We start from the raw sequence: 21,658 nt of genomic DNA, 5'->3' as shown, positions 1-21,658 counted from the left end.
AGCTGGAAATCACACCTGGCAATTAGCCTGGCCCCAATGAACTGAGCAATGAAGAGAACCAGTCCTCAGAGCCACCAAAATGTTTTCCACTTCCCTTAGTAGCTAAAATTTGGTGTCTTCTTTTTTCATCAGCAGTGCCTTCAGTTTTTGCTGCCTTTCACCTTTGGCCACAGAAGGATTGGCCACTCAAAGCCTCTGCCACTCAGCAGTTACATCTGTATGGGTAACATCCTGATATTTGGCTACTCAGGGAACCTGGGTGATACCCTTCAGCTATGGTGTGAAGGGCATGATAGTCCTCACAGGGCATGGGCTCAGTTCCCCAGACTTCCATCACAAAAACCTCACATGTGGCCATGGGGAACCTGTGTTGGTAGGTGGAAGCCTTAGTTTTACAGATCATCTGAAGATGTAATGAAGGGAGTTGCAGAAAAAGCACACAGGGCAGACTTAGATAGGCAGAGCAGGCACCTCAGCTGGAGACCTTCCTTGCAGCCATCAGACATGCCACCTGTACCAGGTACATTTCCATAGCTTTTAATGTAGCTTAACAATTGTGTTAGAGACAAAGGAAAAGGCACACTGTACAGAAAAAAAAAAATCCTAAAATGATACCCTTTTATTTGTAAAGCTCTGATGAAACAACTTTCCAAATGACGTCCCACTTAAAAACCAATGAAAACCAACCTAACTATGCATCAGTCACACTATACAGATTGCATCCTACATTTTCAAGATGCCTAGATATCTTCTGTAGTATTTACATATGTATCAGTTAGGTAGTAAAGTCTCATTGCAATTTGCTTCTTTCCACCACACACTTATTCAATGGCAAAAAAAAAAACCCTTGGGGATGCATTTGCATTTTTGTACAACACTTCGGAGCAAATGGCTAGGGCAATTTTCCTGAGAGAAGGCTTGTTCTTTGAAACTCGTGCTTTAACAGCTGGAAATACAGAAAGTGGATGCATTTTTGTTGCACTAAAAAGCCTAAGGATGCCTAGTTAAGTTTTTCTTTTAAATTATTTACGTACCATTAAGTTAAAATGTTTACATTCATTCATTCGTATAAAAACCGTTGTTAAATCTTATGCAAATGATTTAACACTGATTGCTGCAACGCAAATTGCACTTCTTTAAAAAAATTATTGTATATATGGAAGAAAAATATCTGATTGCTACCCTGTTTACAAATTTTGACTGACTCTACACAGTTCAGCCAGGAAATATGGACTTTCATAAATCTCAGTCACAGTGTACTTTAAAAGTTATATCGCAGTCTTGAAAAGTGAGTAAATATTTTAAACCAAAAAACACCAATCCCAAAATCTCCTTAACCAGATGGACCTTGTGGGACTTGTACCAAACGTTGTGATTTCTTCCAGGGACATAGCTGGGCTCTGAAGAGCAGATCAAGGCACACTGAAGATGGAGAGCATAGAAGGAGAGGTCTGACGGGGCAAAGACATCAAATTTTTGGTGCGAGAAGTCTGCGTCCACTCAAGCTGTAGGCACTTCTGACGCTCATTAAAAAGTATCTCACTATCTCTGGTCATTAAAGTCTTTGCTACTCCCTCTCTGACACTGACAACTTCCACCAAATTCTTAGGGGAAAAGGCAATGAGAGAGTGAAAACAGCTATATAATCAGAAAGGCAGCGCTGCTGGGTAACTTGAGGGTGTATTTCTGGAATCTATCAATAGGTGTGGGTTTATCTCTTCTTTTTTGTTGTTGTTTTTTCTTTTCCTTTTTTTTAGGGGGGAGGGTTGGGGGGGAGGGTTTGAAGGGGTTTTTTTTGAGAATGTAAAGCTGCATTAGCTATCCCCGGTGGTAATTTGCTTTCCCTACATTTTTCTCGCATAGATGAGGAACTGGATGCTTTGGCAAAGCCTCTTTCGGAAGTAGAAAAAACCCTCTGCCACCAAGGCTCAAAAACTGGAATGGTCTTTGCCAGCACTCTCACTGCCGCTGCGACCGCTCCACAGAGGAAACTGTGTGCAGATGTCTGGGGGCTGCCACGATCCAGCTTCCCTCACACCAGGTCACGCCAGAGCCAGGGCACACCAGGGATCCTGTCTCACGGATGCTGTCACTTCGGCCGTGGAGCTCAGGCTGACTCCTGTGTACAGCCCGTCTTGACCTGAATACTTAAGGCTGCTGCTTTCGGGACTGGTGCTCTCTCCTGGGCCAGACATCACCGATGAGCTCGCCTGCAGGGAGGGGGAGAGCAAAGAGAAATTCATTGAGCAGGTGAGCTTTGCACTCACTGGGGCACGAGCGAGAGCACAGCGAGCCTGAAGCACAGCCATCATGACATGATTTCTGTTCAAAAACAGGGTTTGCCCTCTTGCCCCTGTGTCTTGAAATTCTGAAACAAAAAAAATGTCTCAGCATGAGCCCAGCCACCCAGCCCTGCTGATGGGAGTGATGTCTGTGTTTGGAGAGGTAGAAACAAAACCATGTGATATGCAGAAAACATGGAAATCAGCTCATGATGAAGAATGAAATGTGCATGTGTCCCACTGCCCCCTACTGAAAAGACACAGCTGCCAACACCAAAAATGTGATCTGGGAGTGGTGGCAGCGCTAGTTTTTTGTCCCCATGGGAGAAGCCAAATATATCCTAATTCTCCAGGAGCAGATATGGAGCACTTTCTGGAAAGCAGCTTTCTTTGGGCTCTTCCTGACCCTTCAAAACACCAGCCAAAACCACTTTATCCCTGTAGGACTGGCCACTAAAGGAGATGCTTTTTTAATCTCCAGTGGAGAAACACTATGCCTTTGAAGCAGGAGTATTTTTGTTCTGCTGACTGCACAAGACAACATGCAGGGAAACCCTGGTAGGCACAGAGATGAACCTCTGAACCACACTGGAATCAGTCCATTTATTTTAACAGAGAAATGGAGAGTTAAAAAGACAAAGGAACAATCATTTTTTCCATGAGGCTGAGCAGATCCGCTAAAGAGGAAAAATTCACAGTGCCAGACAGAGAAGGGGCAACATTTTCACCTGATAAAGGAAATGTTTAGGAGCTGACTTCATGCAAAATTAACTCTTGGATATGTCAACTTTAAAACCTTAATTTACTTGTTAATGGATAGTTTCTGGATGAAATTCCTTAAAAAAAAAAAATAAAAAGGCTATCCTAAACTGTGACTGCAGAAGCTTCCTGCCTGCTCTTTTAGTACGAAGTATACATATTTAATCATTTTACAAGAGTAGAGCTCTTGGCTCTCCTGGAGCTGTGCCAAGCGAGCAGTCCTGACATAGGAAAAGCAAGGCTTCATTAATTGAAAGGTAATTCCCAAATGGTATGGAGCAGGGCTCTTGCTGCTGTGCTTAACCCAGGGAAAACCTCACCTTCTGAAAGAGATACTCACTGCTAGCAGTCATTTTTGTCTGAAATAACCTGGGCTCCAATATTTTCTTAACCTTTTATTAAAATGATTGACCACCACTATTCTTCCACCCAGTCATCAGCCCTGATCCGTCTCCATCAGTCACTAGCCAGAAATGCAGAGAAGGAAGGGAAAAAAAGCTGTCCCCCAAAACCAGCTGAAACAGCTCTAATCCTAAGAAATAAGTTTCATCACTCCCTTGAATATACAGTTGTCAATCAGTGACAACAAATCTTTGTATCCCCTTTCCCTGTGACTGTGCATGGAGAATTCAGAGAGGCAGATTCCATGCTAACCTTTGTGTACAGTCCTGATCTTGCATCAGCCTAGCTTTTCAAAGCCTTCCTTTTATTTCTAATGCCTCAAACATTTCTGTTAGCACAATAGACATAATTTTTAACAGCTTCAGTCTCCCCACAATAGAAGAAGGGTTTAAATTAATTGAGCACTGTTTGCTAAACCTGAGCTAAAAATACTAGGAACTGCTTTGAAAGCTCCCATTTGCCCATATTTCCCACTGCTGTTCTGGTAGGCAAATATCTTATCAGTACCTGTTTTTTCCAGGCTTGGAAACTGTAATTCACCTTTTCCTGATTCAGTCCTACAAAGGTGGGGAGCAGGGACCCACAGTTTCCATATGGGGTTATCAGGTACCCCTCCCTCGGGCACCCCAGAAGGGAGGACATGGAGGCACGTCCTGTTTCAAGACTGCCCATCCCTGCCTGTCCAAGGCCGGATTCTGGCTCTGTTGAGCCAGGACGGGCAGGACCCGGGCAGGACTGCCAGGCCTGGAAACCCCACCCTGGTAATGTCATGACAAATCCAGGCAGCTTGGGCAGCTCCCAGAGTGAGACATGGAAAACAAACTTCAGCTCATGAAAAGGACGTGACGAAATCACAGTTCTGTTCCTGAGCTTCCCTACCTTTGCTCTTACTTTTCCAGCTTTAAGGGATGAAAAATGACAGAAGTTGCACTTAGTTATTAGAGGACTTTTTTCAGCTGAAATAAATAAGCTGAACAATGCTGATGAAGTCCATGGGGTCTAATTTACAGCTACTGGTTCTACCTATAAGAAGGTGATGCCTTTATTTTTATTGGTGAAGTCTGATAATAGATAATAGATAATCATCTGAAGGTCAGCTTTCAGACGAGAAAATTAATGAAGGCCACTGGGAAGTGCCTGCCTCTTAAACAAACAGGGAGGTTGTGTTTGTATCTGCAAACGTTCTTCTTTTTACCCAAACCACGAGGAGCTGGTCATGGGTCAGCCCCCAGGCAGGTGGTCTGTATCTGAGGTGGCCTTTCTGTAGAGGGCCTGCCTACTATGTACAGAGGAAAACCTCTGCCAGAGCCACAGAGACAATTAGATTGCACCCAAACCTGCCATCAGGACCATAGAGGCAAATTAACCCCTACTAAAGCTGCTCCACATCAAAACCAGGCTGCTCTGGCCAGCACTCAGGGAACAGCAGCAGCAGCTCTGGCTGAAAGACTCATGCTTTCTTCCACCCACTCTTTCCTGTACCATCTGCCCACCACAGAGAGCAGGGAGAGGGGATGAACACTTTCCCCTCTGGCCTTCCCCCACACCTCTGCAGCCAAGAGGCAAATGTGCTGGGCAAGGACAGCTGGAGGGGGTGGCAAAGGGCCTTGATCAAGACCTTTGGTCTATCAGATAGACCTTTGCTCTATCCACTTAACACGTTCAAAATGCTCCATGAATTTTGGACATTACATTAAGTCAGCAATAAGCTGAGTCTCAGCTGAGACTCTCTTCCTCCTCAGCCCAGTTCACTTTCACAACACTTAAATGATATCTACAGTCAGTTAAAATACATTTGCAAAGAATTCTTTCACACATGAGGTGTTATGGCAAAGTGGTGGAGTCCTTAATTTTCCAGCCTCAGCCTCCCTGCAATAACTTCCATCCCCACAAAGAGCACATTTTCCCAACACTGTCACTCCCTGGAATCCAAAGAGCAGGTCTTGGCACTGCAAAATGACAGCTTTTTTTACTGATGTAACGACCCTCTTAGTACAGAAAGCTGTCATTTCTTGCTAGTCCAATTGATCCTTTTGTTTATACTGCAGACGTGTAAGTTTACATATCTTCTAATCTCTCCTTTGTATTATAGCAACATAAATCTGTGGTTAATACTTCATTAATTTCCTAAGGGAGGCAACTTCCAGCATGGCTTGGAAAACTGATGACCCACTGCTGTCAAGGGCTGTATGAATAACTGGCTTTATTGCTTTGGCAATAAAACAAAACTAAGCAGAAGGTATGCGTCCATGTGCATATAGAATTTTGGGATAGAAGCAAAAATACTTTTTCCTTGCTTTTCCCCACTGAAACAAAAAAGCTGGATTGCTTCCTTCTGTTTGATATAAAAATGAAATGCCTTTTTTTTTTTTGATACATATACACAGAGCAAAGAAAATGACTCAATGTAAAAGAAAAGGACTCAGTGTATGAAACTGAGTGGGGAGAAGAAAGTAGCTTCCCATTTTGTCCAGGACTGAGCACTGATGCAAAAGAGGTAGGAGACCAAGAAAAATTTAAACTAGCGTCTAGAGTATCATATCCCCCAGCATACTGCCCTGTTCGCCACGCTCTTTGGTATTTTAGGTTGCCACGTTCCTCATGCCTCCTGTTGATCTTATTCCACCTGGTTTAGATAAATATTTACTCATACCAGGACTGAGGCACCGTGTTCCCATTTTCCAGGTGAAAGTCCTACCAACCATGCTGGTGAGCCTTTCTCATAGAAACTCTGTTCCAATGCCGACAAAATTATTCCATACAACTGGAATATTATAATCAGATAATCTGAAGGACCCTGAACATTCGGCTCCCCTATATCCAGGTTTTTAGCATATTGTTTTAAGAGGTTGAATCTCTGGTTCATCCAGACTCTGGGACATATTCTATGGAGGCTGATTTCCCTGTAGCCAAAATGAATGTCCTACCAATTTACTAACTAAACAGGAGCAAACAACACCTCTAACGAGATCACGAATCTTCTTCTGACAGAAAAAAAAAAAAGAGAATGCAAATGCAGGAGAAGCCATTCATCCAATCCAGCCCCATTTGTCCAGCATTTTGGAGACAGTTAAAACTGCATTTTTCCTGCTAGCTCACCACATGCCGAGGCCGCCTCAGTCAGCTCTCTCATTTCCCACCCTACAAAACTGAAGAGCCAGTTCTGAACCACTTCTCAAGGTAAACCTCCAAGGGAAGTAAGCACTAGTTTTTCCTCCTAAGTTTTTCTGTGGTGTGAGATTATGGTCCTTCTGAGAAAACTCCAAACTGGAGGCAAAGGACACAGGAGAGTCTTCTGAAAGAAGAGTTCCCCTGGTACTGCTATGTTTTTCTGACACCAGCTGTGGCTCAAGGAGCCTCTATGTCCTGCCATAAAAAGCAGATTTTACAGCAGGTTTCAAACTGCCTTTATCCTAATAAGGGAATAAAGTCCTTCTGGTTATCACACTTGTTGGAGTCCCTGCATGGAAACGGATGGGTTTGCACTGCAGACCATGCCCTTCATTTGGCAATTTATTTGGTGGAGCGTTCCCCTGTACAGTTTCAGCAGCATCAAAGGGAGAGCAGGTATAGATGCAGATGCAGGCTGTCTGAAACCTTCAAATCTTTTTATGGGGACGCAAGGCAACTTCATATATCATTCAGCTGGACCCTTTCCATATTAGTAACGCAGGACACCCAGTACTTATACTGCTTAGGAAAACAGAAATAGGCCTAGATCCTAGATCCAGATGTGAATTTGGCAAATAGCCTCTTTACAATGGGACAACGAAATATCTCCGATCCAAACACTTCTACACTTTGGGATGTTTGAAATCAACTTTGCCCCCACAGCAATTCATTAATCGTATCTCTTAAATGTTTAAACTTCAGCTAGAACGTAAAGTCAACATTTAAGGTTCTTGCTAATTTGTCTCAGAATTGGCATCATATAAGATTTCCTTTGTGAAATGGATAGTCTCAAAGACATTGCCAAGAGTAATTGCTGCCCTCCTCTTTTTCTGCCCTCCCTTCTTTATTTTACTTTAAAAGAGATAACGAAAGGTAGGGCAAAAAGTGAATGTTACTGACACAAATGAATTCTGCTGAATTTCATTTCCATTAGATTTCTACATAACTGGAAACTTTTTTGGCAACATCCCACAAAAAGCATAATAAATTGCTTTTGTACCAGTAGAGGAATTGTCTCCTCTGTTTCATTTAGCAACAACATTGCTGTGAGTTTCACACAACAGTTTCTAAAACGTCATCAGACTTCTCTGCCTAATGTCAATTTGGCATTTTCCCCCTCTTCACAGAAAAAAGGCTAGAGAAGCAAAAACAGAGCAAAACAAAAACAAGTTGCCATACCCGTTGTGTAACACACGGGAACGAGCCAGGTTTGCTATTCAAGCAGGTGCCTGTTTTTCGGCAACATCACCAACACCCCTGTCGGGAATCAACATCGGTCTTTTCAAAGTGACCAAAGATTGCAGAGCCTGGATTCGTCCATCTGAGGGTTTGTTTTTCCCTTCCTGACACGAGCTGGAGAAGGTTATTCTTCTTGTCTAAAGCCATTGCCTATTCTAGAAATAATTACAAACCTTTGATCTATCAATGGATCAACTCAGAAGGAAAAAGAAAAAATAATCAAGGAAAACAGAAGTCTAGCACAGCATCTTTGCTTCAGCATGTGATCAGGTTACAGGCTGCCTTGCTCTAAAATGCTGACATCCCTTCACTCACAACAGCTTAAATGGGCTTTATGAGTGCTCAGTCCCTTCCATAACATTTAGATCCTTTAGAAATTATTTTGCATCCTTGCAGCTAGTGATCATGTTCCCAAATTATGTCTGGGACAATGGGAGCCCATCTTAACAGCCACCACTTTCTACTTTAAACTTCCAGCCTCCTGAGTCCTCATCCCTTTGAATTACAGATGCTTGGGCAAAGCCGGGAGCCTGAGTGAAGAATGTGACCATGCCCATGACATATCCTGACAACTGCTCCCCTGAAAATCCTCTTTTCATTTACATACATCTGGGACTGGGGCACAGGGGTGGGACATCAGTAGCCCTTTACCTAATTTGGGATGGAGTCAGAGGGATGCCCATAAGTCTGGTTGCCACTGCAACTTCCTCTCTTCAGTGCATTTAACAGCCCCTCTCCATCATTTCCGTTCACTGAAATTTTTCACAAGGGGGTATTTGCAAGTGCTTTGCATTTGCAAGGCACATCTGATCAAATCATGGTGGGGAAAAGGCTATGCAGATGTTACCATGCTGCCTGCTGCATATAAGGGGTCAGATTTTCCCAGCTGTTACACAGGTGTCCTCTCCCAGTCTGATCTACTATAGAAAAATCAGGAAGAACTGAAGCCCTGTCACTGGGGTTGCCATCATGCAACTAAGAGCAGCCTCAGGGTCCCTCCTGGGAGTTGTTCCTAGTTGCTAACAGTTCTCAAGGAGTCTTTCAGCCCTCAGTCCATGCCCCTGCACCCCTCTCCTCTGGTACCCACACAACTCCATCTGGCAAAACCATATTAAAAATGGTACTACTAAAATTATAACATCAAGATTATTAATAACATGTTTGATGTGCCCTTCTAGGGAGAAATACCACAGAAAGGAAGTCAGGTTTTAGCCAGCCAAGAAGGCAGCAGCATAGTGGAAATGAGATCTCATCTATATGGCCTCTCCTTCCCCGAGCAGCACACGGCTGTGCTGCCTCTAGTCTAGTCTGGGATTGTGCTTCCATTTCTACCCATTACATAAATCTCACCACATTGCTCAGGATCACTAGTTCTGCTTAAGGTAACACAAGGAAAATTGAAGGAAAATTTGGCTACATTTTTTCCTTTGCAAATATCAAGGGAGAGCCTAAAACAGAGCATAGTATTTCCTTGGGGGAGTCTGAAACCCAATTCTGAAACTGCAATGGTTCACTTTTCACTTCTTAGTGTTTCTCTTTTTTTGATGTGATCTGTTTATTTTACTGGATTGACAGGGTTTTCTCATGTCAAAGACAAGCCCTTTTAGTACTATCCTCGTCTCCAAATCCAAAATCCAGTGCCTCTGAAAATGGGTGGCCCTGTCAGTCCACAAACAATCGCATTTGCTAAAAAATGAGTTTTTCTTCCCCTTGTACAATAAAACTTTGTACATCAGAAATTAAACTATTGAAAGGAATTTGAATGTAGGAAATCCAAAACATACTGAAAAATAGCTATTATAAACAACGTCTTCTTTTCATTAATAAAGGACTAAAGAAAGCCACATTAGAAAAGTTTCTCAAAGAAATTATGTGGTAGATTAAGGGATACAGAAGGCTGAGAAGTGAGTGTGGATATGGATACATACAGCCAAGGGGTTAGAAATTAATCTACATTAAGCTTCACAACTTTAGCAGTAGTTTTTATCACACATGTTGAATGAAGAAAGGAAGTTTGAGATGCTTGGAGTACATGATGTAAAATAAGGATCAAAGCTAAAGCAGGAGATGATCAGCACTCCTCGGGCACTCCTCTGGAGCTTGGTGCTGCCAGATGCTGAGCATCTGGCCCCTGAAGAACCCTCTGCGGGCAGAGGGCTGAACCCTCATGCACTGCAATCAGCAGGGTGCTCCAGCCTGGTTTTAGCTGAGTTTGGATCAGGGTTTAATCGCACATTTTAGTTTAAAACAAAAGCCTGTATGATTTACTTCATACAGCAGGATAATGTTTTTCTGGGTTTTACCCTTTGGGATAATGCATATATATATATATATATATATATATATATATATATATATATACATGTATGTATGCATAATTGTTTATTGACAGGATCAGTTGGCCATGTTTTATTGTCTTCTGTCCAAAAGAAAACCTTTGAAATGAAAGAACCTGAATATTTAAAAACAAAATGTCTGCGGTTAAGCTGCGGCTAACTATCATAAAAATTATATAGATCTTAATCAAGAAAGTTTGCAAAGTACTTCAGCTTGTCGTTCTGTTTACAGCTATATGTAATATCCTCCGAAAATCTTGTTCTAGTATCAGCTAACAAAACTGGAAAGTTTGTTTAGATTATTGTTCTGCTAGATAAGATAAAAGCTGTGATAACATTGCCCAGTGATCAGCCTGCTTGCAGATACAGACACTTACCCCGGAGGCTGCAGTCTGTGCGCCGGGAGAAGCAGTTTTGCTACAGTCATCTGAGTTAGTAGAAGACGTAGATGTCGGAGTCATAGGAACTGCAGTAGTACTGTTACCTGAAAATTGGGAATTGTTATTAAAAAGAAATATTTTCCAGACAGAGAAGAGAAGAGAAGGAAAAAAAAACAAACAAACAAAAAAAAAAAAACCAAAAAAAAAACCAAAAACCAAAACAACTACAAACTATTGCAGCTACACTTTCTTATATTTTATATTTACCAGAGCATGCCTTTGATTTATTTATATTCTTAGGTTTTCGCTTCCTCGTCTGAATTCCTTCTTTTTTCATAGCAAGAGGCCGAGGAACCTGAAAAAATTAAATTTCCATACCAATCACAGAGTTGCATATATACTCAAATCAAAATACACTACAAGACCAGATGTGATGTTACAAATGTCTTTATAGCAAGTCAATCTTCTCTGTGCCACAGTACTAATTCTAAAAAACATTTGCATTTTATTTGGGCAAAACAATAGTTTGATTCAAGGGGAGTTGTAGCTGAATTAAGAGTGTAGGGAAGCTTTTTCCTCTATGCAAACTTCATATTTTTTTCAACCCCTCAATCAATCCTCAGGAAAACAGTGGAGAATTAGGGGAAACCAGCATCATTTGGCAGTAAGCCATAAGAAATTAAATTGGATGGGGTATATCTGATCCTTGATTTATTATTCCAGTCAGTTAGGAATTATCTCCAGTGCCTGATTCTGGAAAGAAAGAATGTATATGAGAAAAAAACACATGCTTATCCTGTGGACCAGCTCTGCAAACCAGATCATCACGAGGAAATGTCTTAGAATGGAAGCTTTAGAATAGAAGAATTGACTTGGTATTTGTTCCTATAAGCAGGTCTGCCCATAATACAACTTTATGGTATCTAAATTTATATTTATGGGGATAAATTTATATTTAAATGTGCTCAAAAATCATCTTTGTGTTCATCACAATGATATTCACACTACAAAAACACTGGCTTAAAATATACTTTAACACCAGTTCGAGGAAAGACAATTCACGTGTTCTATATTGTTATAATATTTAAAACTGTGACATAATTTACATTTTATTGAAGACTAGACCACATCTCAATCATTCCTAATGCCCTTGCTCTTCAAACACTTATGCTTGACTGTAACACAATCCACAGGGGTCTCACCCAAAACATGCCCTGTCACATTCAGGACAGAGCTTTTTTTTACTCTATTATTGCCCAACAAAGGCTGAAATTGCCTTTAAAGTTTTTCTGGCATAACTATGGCTTGAATTACACCCTTTTGCTAGCATAGCTATATCTGTCCATGAAAAACTGTCTCATTAAAGGTCTAGGGATTTTTTCCCTACTAAAGAGATGGTTTAAATCCCAGTGGCAAAACCACCACTGTTGCTCATCCAGAGGTGGTTTCTTTATATAAATCTATTGAGAGAGCTACAGTGGCAAACACATAACTAAAAGCGTAACAAAAGCGTAACAATCTGAAAAAAAGCTGAAGTGGTACAATCATTTTCTAATGTCACACATTCTTCTGTTGCTCTATGCATTTCGCTGGTCATTTTTTTGAGGACCACCCCTTCCCCAAAGCAGCATCAGAGCTGGCAGGGGATCTCCCTTGGTGAAGCAGCCACTCACCCCATGGAGTTTCATGTAGAGGCCGCAGGCATTGCAGACGGGCTCGCCCTCGGCGTTCCTGCGCCACAGGGTGGTGGTCGTGGTGTGGCAGTTGGCACAGGACAAGCCCATCCGCCGCGACGAAGGCTGGAGGCAAACACAGGCAAACATAAACAGGTGAGCAGCAGAGAATGATTTACGTCTTTATGGTTCATAAAAAGTCCTTTAACACATGGCGCTTTTTAACACGGGAGCTTTTTTTTATAGTATCTGTCAGCAACAGCCCAGAATTAGAACGGAATTATCCTCATATCAGAGTGGAAAGACGGTGTGAAGAGGTACCGAATGTGTTTCAACCCTGGGCAGTCACAGCAGAGGCAAAATTCTCATCTGGGAGCTGGTGACCAGAAGTCTGTTCAGACCACAAGGCACTGGGTCTTTTTCCAGCAGGACAGCTAGGATATATCTCCACTAAAGCTCCATCGAGCTGAACAGAAAGCACATATCTCCCGTGCCGCCTCTCCAGCCAGTTCAGTGTCCTCTCCCCTGTATGGTGGGTGAAGAGGCAGCTCTGATCCTGTCACTGATACTCCTGACCCATCAGAAAAATCAGCCACTTTAATCACCTGCCCTCGGTGGCACCACATCTGGGGAAAACTTTCCTGGGCATCCCGGGGGTAACACATACAACAGCATATACTTTCATAAAAAGGTCTTTTTATCATCACCCATTTTATTGTCGTACAAAAAACAACATGCCTTGGGAGCGTGTTTTACAGAGCAGAGCCTCCCTCGGCCAGAAGAAAAGCTGGTGGGTGACAACAAGGTTCCCACTGCGAACAAGCCATTTATGACACTCTTCCGTGGAGTTTGGAGCCAAGATGAAGCAACTCTCTATCAGAAATAACCGTATAACCCAGAGCTTTATGGCTACAGGCTGTATATCATAAGTGAAGGCAGTCCTCATAAACATGTGAAATGAAGGTGAATGGGTTATAAAAGTCCCTGTAACAACTGATCTCTTTTACGTTCATCACAAGCAAAGAATTCCAGCTACATCATAAATCTAGTCTTTTTCAAAGTATCGCATTGTCAAAAAAATACAAAAAAAATCTGTGCCTAGCTCTGTGTCTGGCAGCTGAACAAGTTTACATGGAGAAGTCAGTTTTAGAGGATTGCATTAATCTTATTCTGACCATAAAATGCCCATAATTGAAATTACTAACTTAAGGGTACAATGCCCTTCCTCTTGAATCATTTACTGCTGGGTTGTTAGACATAACTGGGTCACCTTTGATACCACAGGGCTGCCTGCCACTGGGGAAACCGATAAAAATGTTTTGAGAATGAAGAATATTCCAGAGTAATAACTGAGTTTCTTGAATATTGTCTGTTTGAGTGTCTTTAGCAGTAAGCTCTCATTTTACACCACAGCTCAGAAAGAGCTCCAAATTAAATGCAAATTTTGTAATCTTGAATCAGTGATCCATTATTAACCGCACAGAAAAAAAAAGCTAACCACCCAGCCAAGTGTTATATAGGCTGAAGTACACAAATACAATTTTTAATTTTAAAAATCCAAGGATCACAAAAACAGAATTTTTGACCTAGTTGTTAAATACGCAAACAGCACTCAAATTGCATCCTCAACTCAATACATGTTTTACGTGATCATGCTGAGTAAAAGAAAGCTGGTCATAACACACACGCTTCATTTTCTTTCTCTGCAAGTGAAATGCTGTCAGCTGTTTCACTCCGTTAAATCTTTCTCTTTCCTATGCAGCCTGGTCTGAACCTTCATACATTTTATTTCAATAGATTTTGCTCATTCCTGTAACTAAACAGACATGGAGTTTTGGCATGTTTTGAAGCTAAAACGACTTTTCTGATGCAGGAATTTTATCAGAAACTTCGGGGCAATCTAAACATGTTTAGCGTTTTCAAAACATTTTCCCTTCTCACCTACATATTTCCAACTGTATGAACACAGAGTCATGGTTGATTTATAGTTATGGCCAGGGTACTCGGTAGGGATTGTTACACAGAGCTATTTCAGAGTTATTTCGCTGAGGTGTCAGACTGAAATCGGGCTGTAGTTCGACTCTGCTTTAGTCTTCTCACCCCCACCCCTCCCTCAAAAAAAAAAAAAAAAAAAAAAAAAAAAGACTACACAGAAATGCTAGAACAGGGTGTCAGCTACTTGAAGTCTGCCTTGGGCCAGGGTGTCACAGCAAGTTGGGCTCTGACGCTGGATACAATCAGCAGATCTGGTCCCTCCGCTGCATCTGTCCCCACTAATGAGATAACACCTTGTGTCACGAAATTTACTAGACAATCAGCTAGAAAAAACCAGACACCGAGCAGCTGTAAACCTCTGGTTTAAAGTTAAATTAACTCTTTGGATTAAAGAAAGGTCTTTAAGCAGAGGTGGGTTGGTTCCCAAGTGTTTACTGTCTGTTCCAATCATCGAACAGATGATCTGTTTGGGTCTTGTTTCCCCTCACTCCCGTAAGAGCACTAAATTCAAATGGCTGTGAAATAAAGAACAGTAGGTGCTTTAGCCCATGGAAAACAGCAAAACACAGAGCAAAGCAGCTGGCATGATTGAAAGGGGCTTGAAAGGCTGATGGGTTTGATACACTGTCTCCATACACAAGGGTCCAAACATCAGCTCGGATTATAGTGGTGATTTATTGTGGCTCGCTCGGTAACAGCCATTACTGAAGTGCGTATTCTTTCTGTCTGCTGACCTCCACCCAGATTTGCTAAACATAATGTGCAGTTCCCGCTTGTTAAATTTTCTCCTTGCCTATTCAGTGCCAGCCTGAGTTATAAACAGGGGTTCTGGTTTGTACTATTTATTTCCCCCCCTAGTTTTAGGAGTATATTTTTAGAAAAATTGCCACTCATTTCTTAGGAGTAAAACAAAACAAAGGGTATTATCATTGTTTAAACAATTGGTTTTCTTTGAATTATATACAAAACTTGCTTACATTCCCAAGGATCGAGCTCTCAGCAAACAAAGCAGGTCTGGAGAAATTCCTAGCCCTTTGAACAAACATTTTCCAACCTTGATTTCTTTTTTTTTTTTTTTTTTTCCTGTTGGAAATGTCCAACATCACCAGCACAAATTTCTTCCAAGCCACTGAATCCCCCTCACAGATGGGGTTCATAGCTCAAAAAGCCAGGCTGGCCCATGCCTGATATGCAGCTCACAAGGGCTCAGAGAGAGATTTTGCCAGCTCAGAGCCTGGAAATGGGTCCGAAGCAGTTCTGAAAAGGTTGTCAGCCCTGTCACCCCTCACGGTGACCAGTTTGGCCTGTAAACCTGGTCAGGAGCCCCTCTACAGTTTTGCAGTTTTGCACCAGGCTAATACACTGATTGCTATCTCCCATCTTTGCCCCAAATTTCTCCCTGGCTACAGGTGACTGGGGTTCCTTGAGGCAGAGCTCCTCTCGCCCCCCTCCTCCCCTCCCTCCCTACTCACCACTCTCTTTTGGGGCTTGATGAGGGGCCGGCTGAGGCCATTCATTTTGGTGTAGAGCCCGCAGGCGTTGCACAGGTAGTTGCCGGTGCCGTCCCTCCTCCACAGCGGGGTCTGGATGGAGCCGCAGTTGACGCACTCTCGGCTCTCGGACAGGTCCTCCAGCAGCTCTGGGGACAGGAGCAGAGGGGAGAGGCGGTGGGGCACGGCCGCGGAGCCCGGTGTAGCCCCGCGCAGCGCGGCCCCGGCCCCGCCGAAACCCGGGCCGCGAGCGAGCGAGCAACCGGCCCTCGGAAAAGCAATTCCCCGGCAGTGACGGCGGGCATGCGGTGATCTTTTGTATAAAACCCCTGAGTTTTTCCTTTCCCCTTTTTTTTTTTTTTTTTTTTTTTTTTTTTTTTTTTTTTTTTCTATTTATTTAAATGCGCCAGACCCGCTGCCGGCCCCGGCGGAGCTCTTGCTCTCCGAGCCGGAGCAGAGCCGGTGAGCCCCGGACACCGACCCGCCCGCCGAAGGGCTCAGCCCCGGCCCGCCGTCCACTCTCATCGGGATCTGACCCTTGGGAAATTCGGCTGGGGTCCACTCGAGGGGCGAACCCCCCTCCGTGGTGCCCATAAGACGGAAAGGGAGGTGCACTTGCCTTTAGTGGGGAGTGAGGTGGCTGTCAGAATAGCCATTTCCAGAGCCACCCTGGGAGCTGGATATAAGCAGCTGTCTTTTTGCCCAATATTCCCCAGGGTCGAAGCTTGGCAAGAACGTTTCTACCCTAACTCTTATTTTAAATGCCTTTCAACTAGTAAAGCTTCAAGTTTAGAGGCAGCGTTTGGAGCCCTGGTGTGCCAAGGCAGCTAGGGGTAGCGGCTGCTTCACCTCGGCTGTTTGGTCAAATTAGAGCTGTTTGTAGGAAACAGAGGAAATGGGAAAAAAAAACGGTATTGTGCCTCTTGCTTTCATAGTTACTGAGCACTGAGGGGGAAAAAAAAAGGTATAAAAGCACGGGGGGAAAAAAAAAAACCTAGAAAAAAAGAGAGAGAAAACCCACTTATAAAACCTAGTGCTTTAACCCATGTTAATCCTTGTTCTGATTCACCTCTCCATATTTCCATATTTCGGGGGAGGGGGGGAATGAATTCTTATTTTACATAGACTGTGCCACGTTGTGCAGAAATAATAAAAGGAGATGTTTGGATTTTTACAGCAGCTTTCGAGTCGAGTCTGGGAATGTATGTTTCAGACTCAGAGCTTCGTCACTGATTTTTTATTTCCTCCCTCTGCTACCTGCCTAAATTCATCATTGGGTTATTCTCGAACGTTTCACTGCACAGCGAAAGAGAGCTCGCAAAGGTCTAGCAGCTTCGGAGACTGGGCTGCGGTGCTGCGGCAGGCTTTGAGCCGAGAAAGAGACGGCCTTTTGGCCCGCACCCACCCAAATACGTTTCTTTCCTCCCTTCGTTTGCGAATTATTAGGCGCTAAAGAGGAACGGGCACACGGCACAGTCCAGAGAGCACAGTTCAACTTACGTTGTCAGCTCCTAGCTCTTAGCACATCGCTAAGATTTATTAATCTTTGCACTAAAAGCACCATTGAAGACTGTAACCAGAAAAACGTTTAGGACGTCAAGGACACTGGAACTTAAACAGTATTTTGTCTCAGCTATTTATTTTATAGCATTGCCTTCCTGACTGCAGAAGGAAATTCTGCCGTGACAATATTTCCCGAGCATTTTCAAATATTTTTCCCCTTAGAGAGTGAGCACTACACTTTTTTCCAAAGAAAACAAAATAAAGTTTTAATTTTAGATGCTGTTTAAGCATCTCTACGAGTACCGTTAAGAAAGCTTTAGCAAACTGTCTAATATTTAGCTGTAAAAAATACATTTCGGCTACAATTTTTCCACAATTTTGACACGGGACAACGCGGCTTTGCTGCCGCGTTTTGCCTCACAGGAACAGAAAATTCGCCTGGCCCAGGAGCTCCGGGCTGCTTGGCCGCGCGTTACACCGCATTGCGGCTGCCCTGGCACCCGTCCTTTCTCTCATGGACAGGCTAATCCCTACCCGTCCAGCCCCCAGCACTGGTGGGAGGGAGGCACAAGGGCAGGAGAGACCCGCTGGAACAGGGGAAGATGCTGTGCTCCTCGGCTGCCTTGACACTCCTGCCCCAACCTCCTCCAGCGCTCGGCTCCTTCACTTCTCTGCTCCTTCTTACTCACCCCTCTTCTCTCTTTGCCGTGAGATTTTCCAACCCCACGTCTCTCCCGACAAAATCATAAAAAAAAAAAAAATTTAAAACCACCACAACAAAAAAACCAACTAATTTCTTTCCTCTCCATCACCTAGTTTCACACTATAACTTTTGAAAGTTGGGCTTAAAACTCAACTTTCTTGTTACCCTGAGATGTGGCTTCTCCTATCACTGCTACAACTGATTTTCTTCTCTCTGTCATGATATTAAACACCAAGTGGGAGGATTAAAATAGTTAAATCTACGGGATATCATCAACAGACGGGAGGAGCACTGTGTGTACAGCCCTACAGAAAGACGAAAATCCATGGGGCAATTTTCTGCAATACTGCAATGAAAGAGAAAATCACGATGTCTATAAAATATATGCACCTGGTGGGTAGCTTATGCTTAAAGTAAATGATGATCAAATCTGTGTGCATACACATATTTACATAAATATGTGTATATAAATAATAAATATATGCATAGCATGTATATATAAATACATATACATAGCCACACACACCTCTCTATAAACCTCTATTTATATATACATAGATTTATTCTAAAGCTGGAGAGACTGCAATAATCGTTAATCTTTCTACCTCTGACTAAATCATTGCAGCTCAAACTCCACTTCTACAGTTGATTTAATGACACCGAGAAGCTCCCTAACTAAACCAAAAAATAAGGATGGGGCACCTCGGAAATGAAAGCAAAATCCCATCAGGAGGTGCTGTATTTTAGCAGCAGTTTACAAATTAGGTTTTCTCATTCGTATACGAGGTTTTGCTTCGCTGCTTTTCTTTTTAAATGAAGCACCGAAGTGTTTTATAGATTAAATAATCCAAAATGGGTTAAGTGAGCCCCTGCAATTTTCCTCTATGATACAAGAACGATTAATTTGCAGTGAATTTGTCACCGTTTCTTGTCCAGTTGACTGTATTTAGGGGAAGCAGGAATGTATTGGTTTGGAAAAATTAAAAATTAAGTTTACACCGGGCAATTCGTTTTGGGTTCTTTGGGTTGGTAACCCCAATTGCCGTACTCCGAACAACACCGCTTTTTGTAGGTGTATTTTTCCCCTAACTCAACACAAACGACGGGAGTTACCTCCACTCCAGAACAGCCACGGTGCCGGGACCGCCGTCCTGACACCGACGGCGGGGCCGCCCCTCGCCTGCCAACGCCGCGCCCGGGCGGCCCTGCCGCCGCTGCCCCGCGCCCCCCGCCGCCCCCACAGCGGGCAGCCCCGGCATGCGGCGACCCTCCCTGCCCTGCCCTGCCCTGCCCTGCCCGCAGCTCCTACCTGCGCTGGGTGCCCGGACGGGGATGGGGGCAGCCCGGCCCTGGAGGCAGTGCAGCATGGAGTTCTCGAAGGGCGCCGTGGGCCAGGCAGGGGCGAGCTGTGGCCCCACGTAGGACGTGTAAGGCCCCGCGTAGGAGCCATTGAGCGGCCGGGCCAGGGGGCTGTACTGGTCCCTGGCACCCAGGCTGTTGCTGTAGGCGCCGGGCTCCCGGGAGGCCCCGTTGGCCACCGGCGGGCTTGGGGAATAGGGGAAGCGGCCCGAGGGGTGGGAGCCGCCGCCGCTGCTGTACGAGGGGCTTTCCGCGGCCGGCTGGGACCAGACGGCGTGGCCGCCGCCCGGGTGGCTGGGCTGGGCCGCCCCGCTGCCCTGCAGGTACGGCAGCGTGGGCAGCATGGAGCCCACGCGGGTCGTGGGCACGTAGACGGGCGAGCTGGGCGTGGAGTGCATGAAGCCGCCCGGAGATCCGTCGTAAGGCGTGGGGCCCTGGGCGGCCGAGATGGCGAGGGTCTGGTACATCTCCTCGGGCTGCTCGGCGCCGAGGGCGCTCAGCTTGGGGCCGCGGCTGGACCAGATCAGCTTGTTGGTTTGGTCTAAGTCCGCAAAGAGCAGGATGTCGTCCCAGCTGGGACGGCCGGAGGGGTGGGGGGTCCCGAAGTGCACGTAGGGGGCGAGCAGCGACCTGCCCTCGGCGGCGGGGGGCGGCGGCGGGGCCGGCCGGTGGCTGCCGTCGGTCTCCGGCCGAGGAGTCTTGGAGGATCCGCGTTCACCCTGGGAGCCGGAGGAGGAGGAGGGCGAAGGAGGAGACGGGCGCGGCTCCCTGGTCGCGAAGGGACAGGAGGAACCGCCGGCGTCCGCTGCGCACCGCTTCACCGCGCACCAGCCGCCTTCAGCCACGGCCATCCAGGTCCCCTTCTAGCCGCTGGGTGTGGATGGGGAAGGGCGAGGAGGGGAGGAGGAGGAGGAGTGGAGGGGGGGATCCGCAGGGCAGGGCGGGGAGGGCGGACACAAAAGAGCAGGGAAGAGGGGGAGAGAGAAATAATAATAACAAAGTTTGCAAACAGGACAGCCCGTCTCCCTCCCGTAATGAGATTCATCAGGGCTTATCTGGCCCCTCTGAGCGCTTAATCAGTCATGTCGCCTCGGCGCTGTTGTCCCTCGCCCCGGCGGAATGGGATCAGGCAACCCAGGTCAAGACGAGCCGGGAGACGCCAGTCCCGCGGGGCCAGGGCTGCGGCTCCGGCCCCGCTTTCCCCACCGCGGGAGGGCTGCTCCCCTCTCCCTTCGCATCCCGGGCTGCGGATTTGATCATGAAGCACGCCGGGGCAAAGGTGGGCGTAAGGGCGTGGGGACAGAGGGGGGTGAGGGGCATTTTTCCCTGTCTCTGCCCTTCCTTGGCTGCTGTCGTTGTTATGATTATTTCAATGAATGAGTCATTTGACTCAGTTCCACCGAGAAAACAATTAGTAAGGCGATCCCTTTAAGGTTACTTCGCCGGAGAGCGATGTTAGCTTTTCCGCGCATCGCCTCGCTTGTTTGCCTATTTCCAGCCCAAGGTCACGGAAAGGAGGAGGAGGAGGGAAAGGCCCCTGGGAGACGGGAGATGCGCGCGGGCCGGGCCCGAAGTGTGCGCGGCGGCGGCGGGACACGGACCGACGCAGGGTGGGATGTGCCTGCCGTAGGGGCCGGATCCAGCGGACAGCCCTGGCTGGGGGCCTGCCCCGAGCCCCAGCACACCTTGCAGCGGTGACACCCGTCCCGAGCCGAGCGGTGTCAATTCGGAGCTGCCAGCATGAGGAAGGCCGGACAGACAGACACACACAGAGACCCCGTGCCCAGCCCCTAGGAGAAGGGGTAGAAAGCGAAAGGGACACACAGAAGTGACAGCAAGAGAGGCTCTCCGTTCTCAGCCCACCTCGGGGCACTCCAGATAACCACAGGCACAAGAATACAGGACACACACACACACACAGAGCCCCCTCGCAGATAGGCACCAAATACGTCTCTCCCTTCTGCGAGATAACTGGGAGATAAGGCTCCGGCAGATAAGAGCTCCAGGCAGCGGCATCGGATGTTTGCCCACACAGTCTCCCTCGGGCTCCCCCAGCCAGGGGCAGCCGTCGCCGCGCCGCGTTCCCCTCGGAGCGCCCGAGGGCGGAGAGGCAGCGGCAGAAGACCGAGAAAGAGCAAGCGAAACCGCGGCGAGGCAAGGAAAGAGAGGGGCCAAACCTGATGCCGGTGCCCCGCATGGGGCCGGGGCGCGGGGCCGCGTCGGGCGGTAAATCCAGTGCGGCGGGGACGAGCGGCGGCGGCGACTCCGGCGGCGGCGGCCGGCGGCTCATGTATAAAAAGGAGAGAGGAGGCGCCTCTCGCAGCCCTGCCGGAAAACTGCAGGCAGCCGGCCCTGATTGGGCTCGG

The 21,658-nt window shown here is 45.9% G+C and overlaps 1 protein-coding gene across 1 annotated transcript; it reads right to left on the bottom strand.

The window, feature by feature from the left end:
- Positions 1-601: 601 nt before the first annotated feature.
- Positions 602-21,550, bottom strand: GATA6 (GATA binding protein 6). The gene is made up of 7 exons (XM_053978335.1): positions 21,470-21,550; positions 19,243-20,162; positions 15,710-15,876; positions 12,243-12,368; positions 10,837-10,924; positions 10,567-10,673; positions 602-2,210 (listed from the first exon to the last, which is right to left on the bottom strand). Exons 2-7 carry the CDS (start codon positions 20,141-20,143, stop codon positions 2,043-2,045), a joined length of 1,557 nt encoding a protein of 518 aa, XP_053834310.1. The 5' UTR covers positions 20,144-20,162; positions 21,470-21,550; the 3' UTR covers positions 602-2,042.
- Positions 21,551-21,658: the final 108 nt, after the last annotated feature.

Source organism: Vidua macroura, chromosome 1 (assembly GCF_024509145.1).
Source record: "Vidua macroura isolate BioBank_ID:100142 chromosome 1, ASM2450914v1, whole genome shotgun sequence".
NCBI classification, from domain to species: Eukaryota; Metazoa; Chordata; class Aves; order Passeriformes; family Viduidae; genus Vidua; species Vidua macroura.
This window is presented reverse-complemented; position numbering and strand designations above follow the sequence as displayed.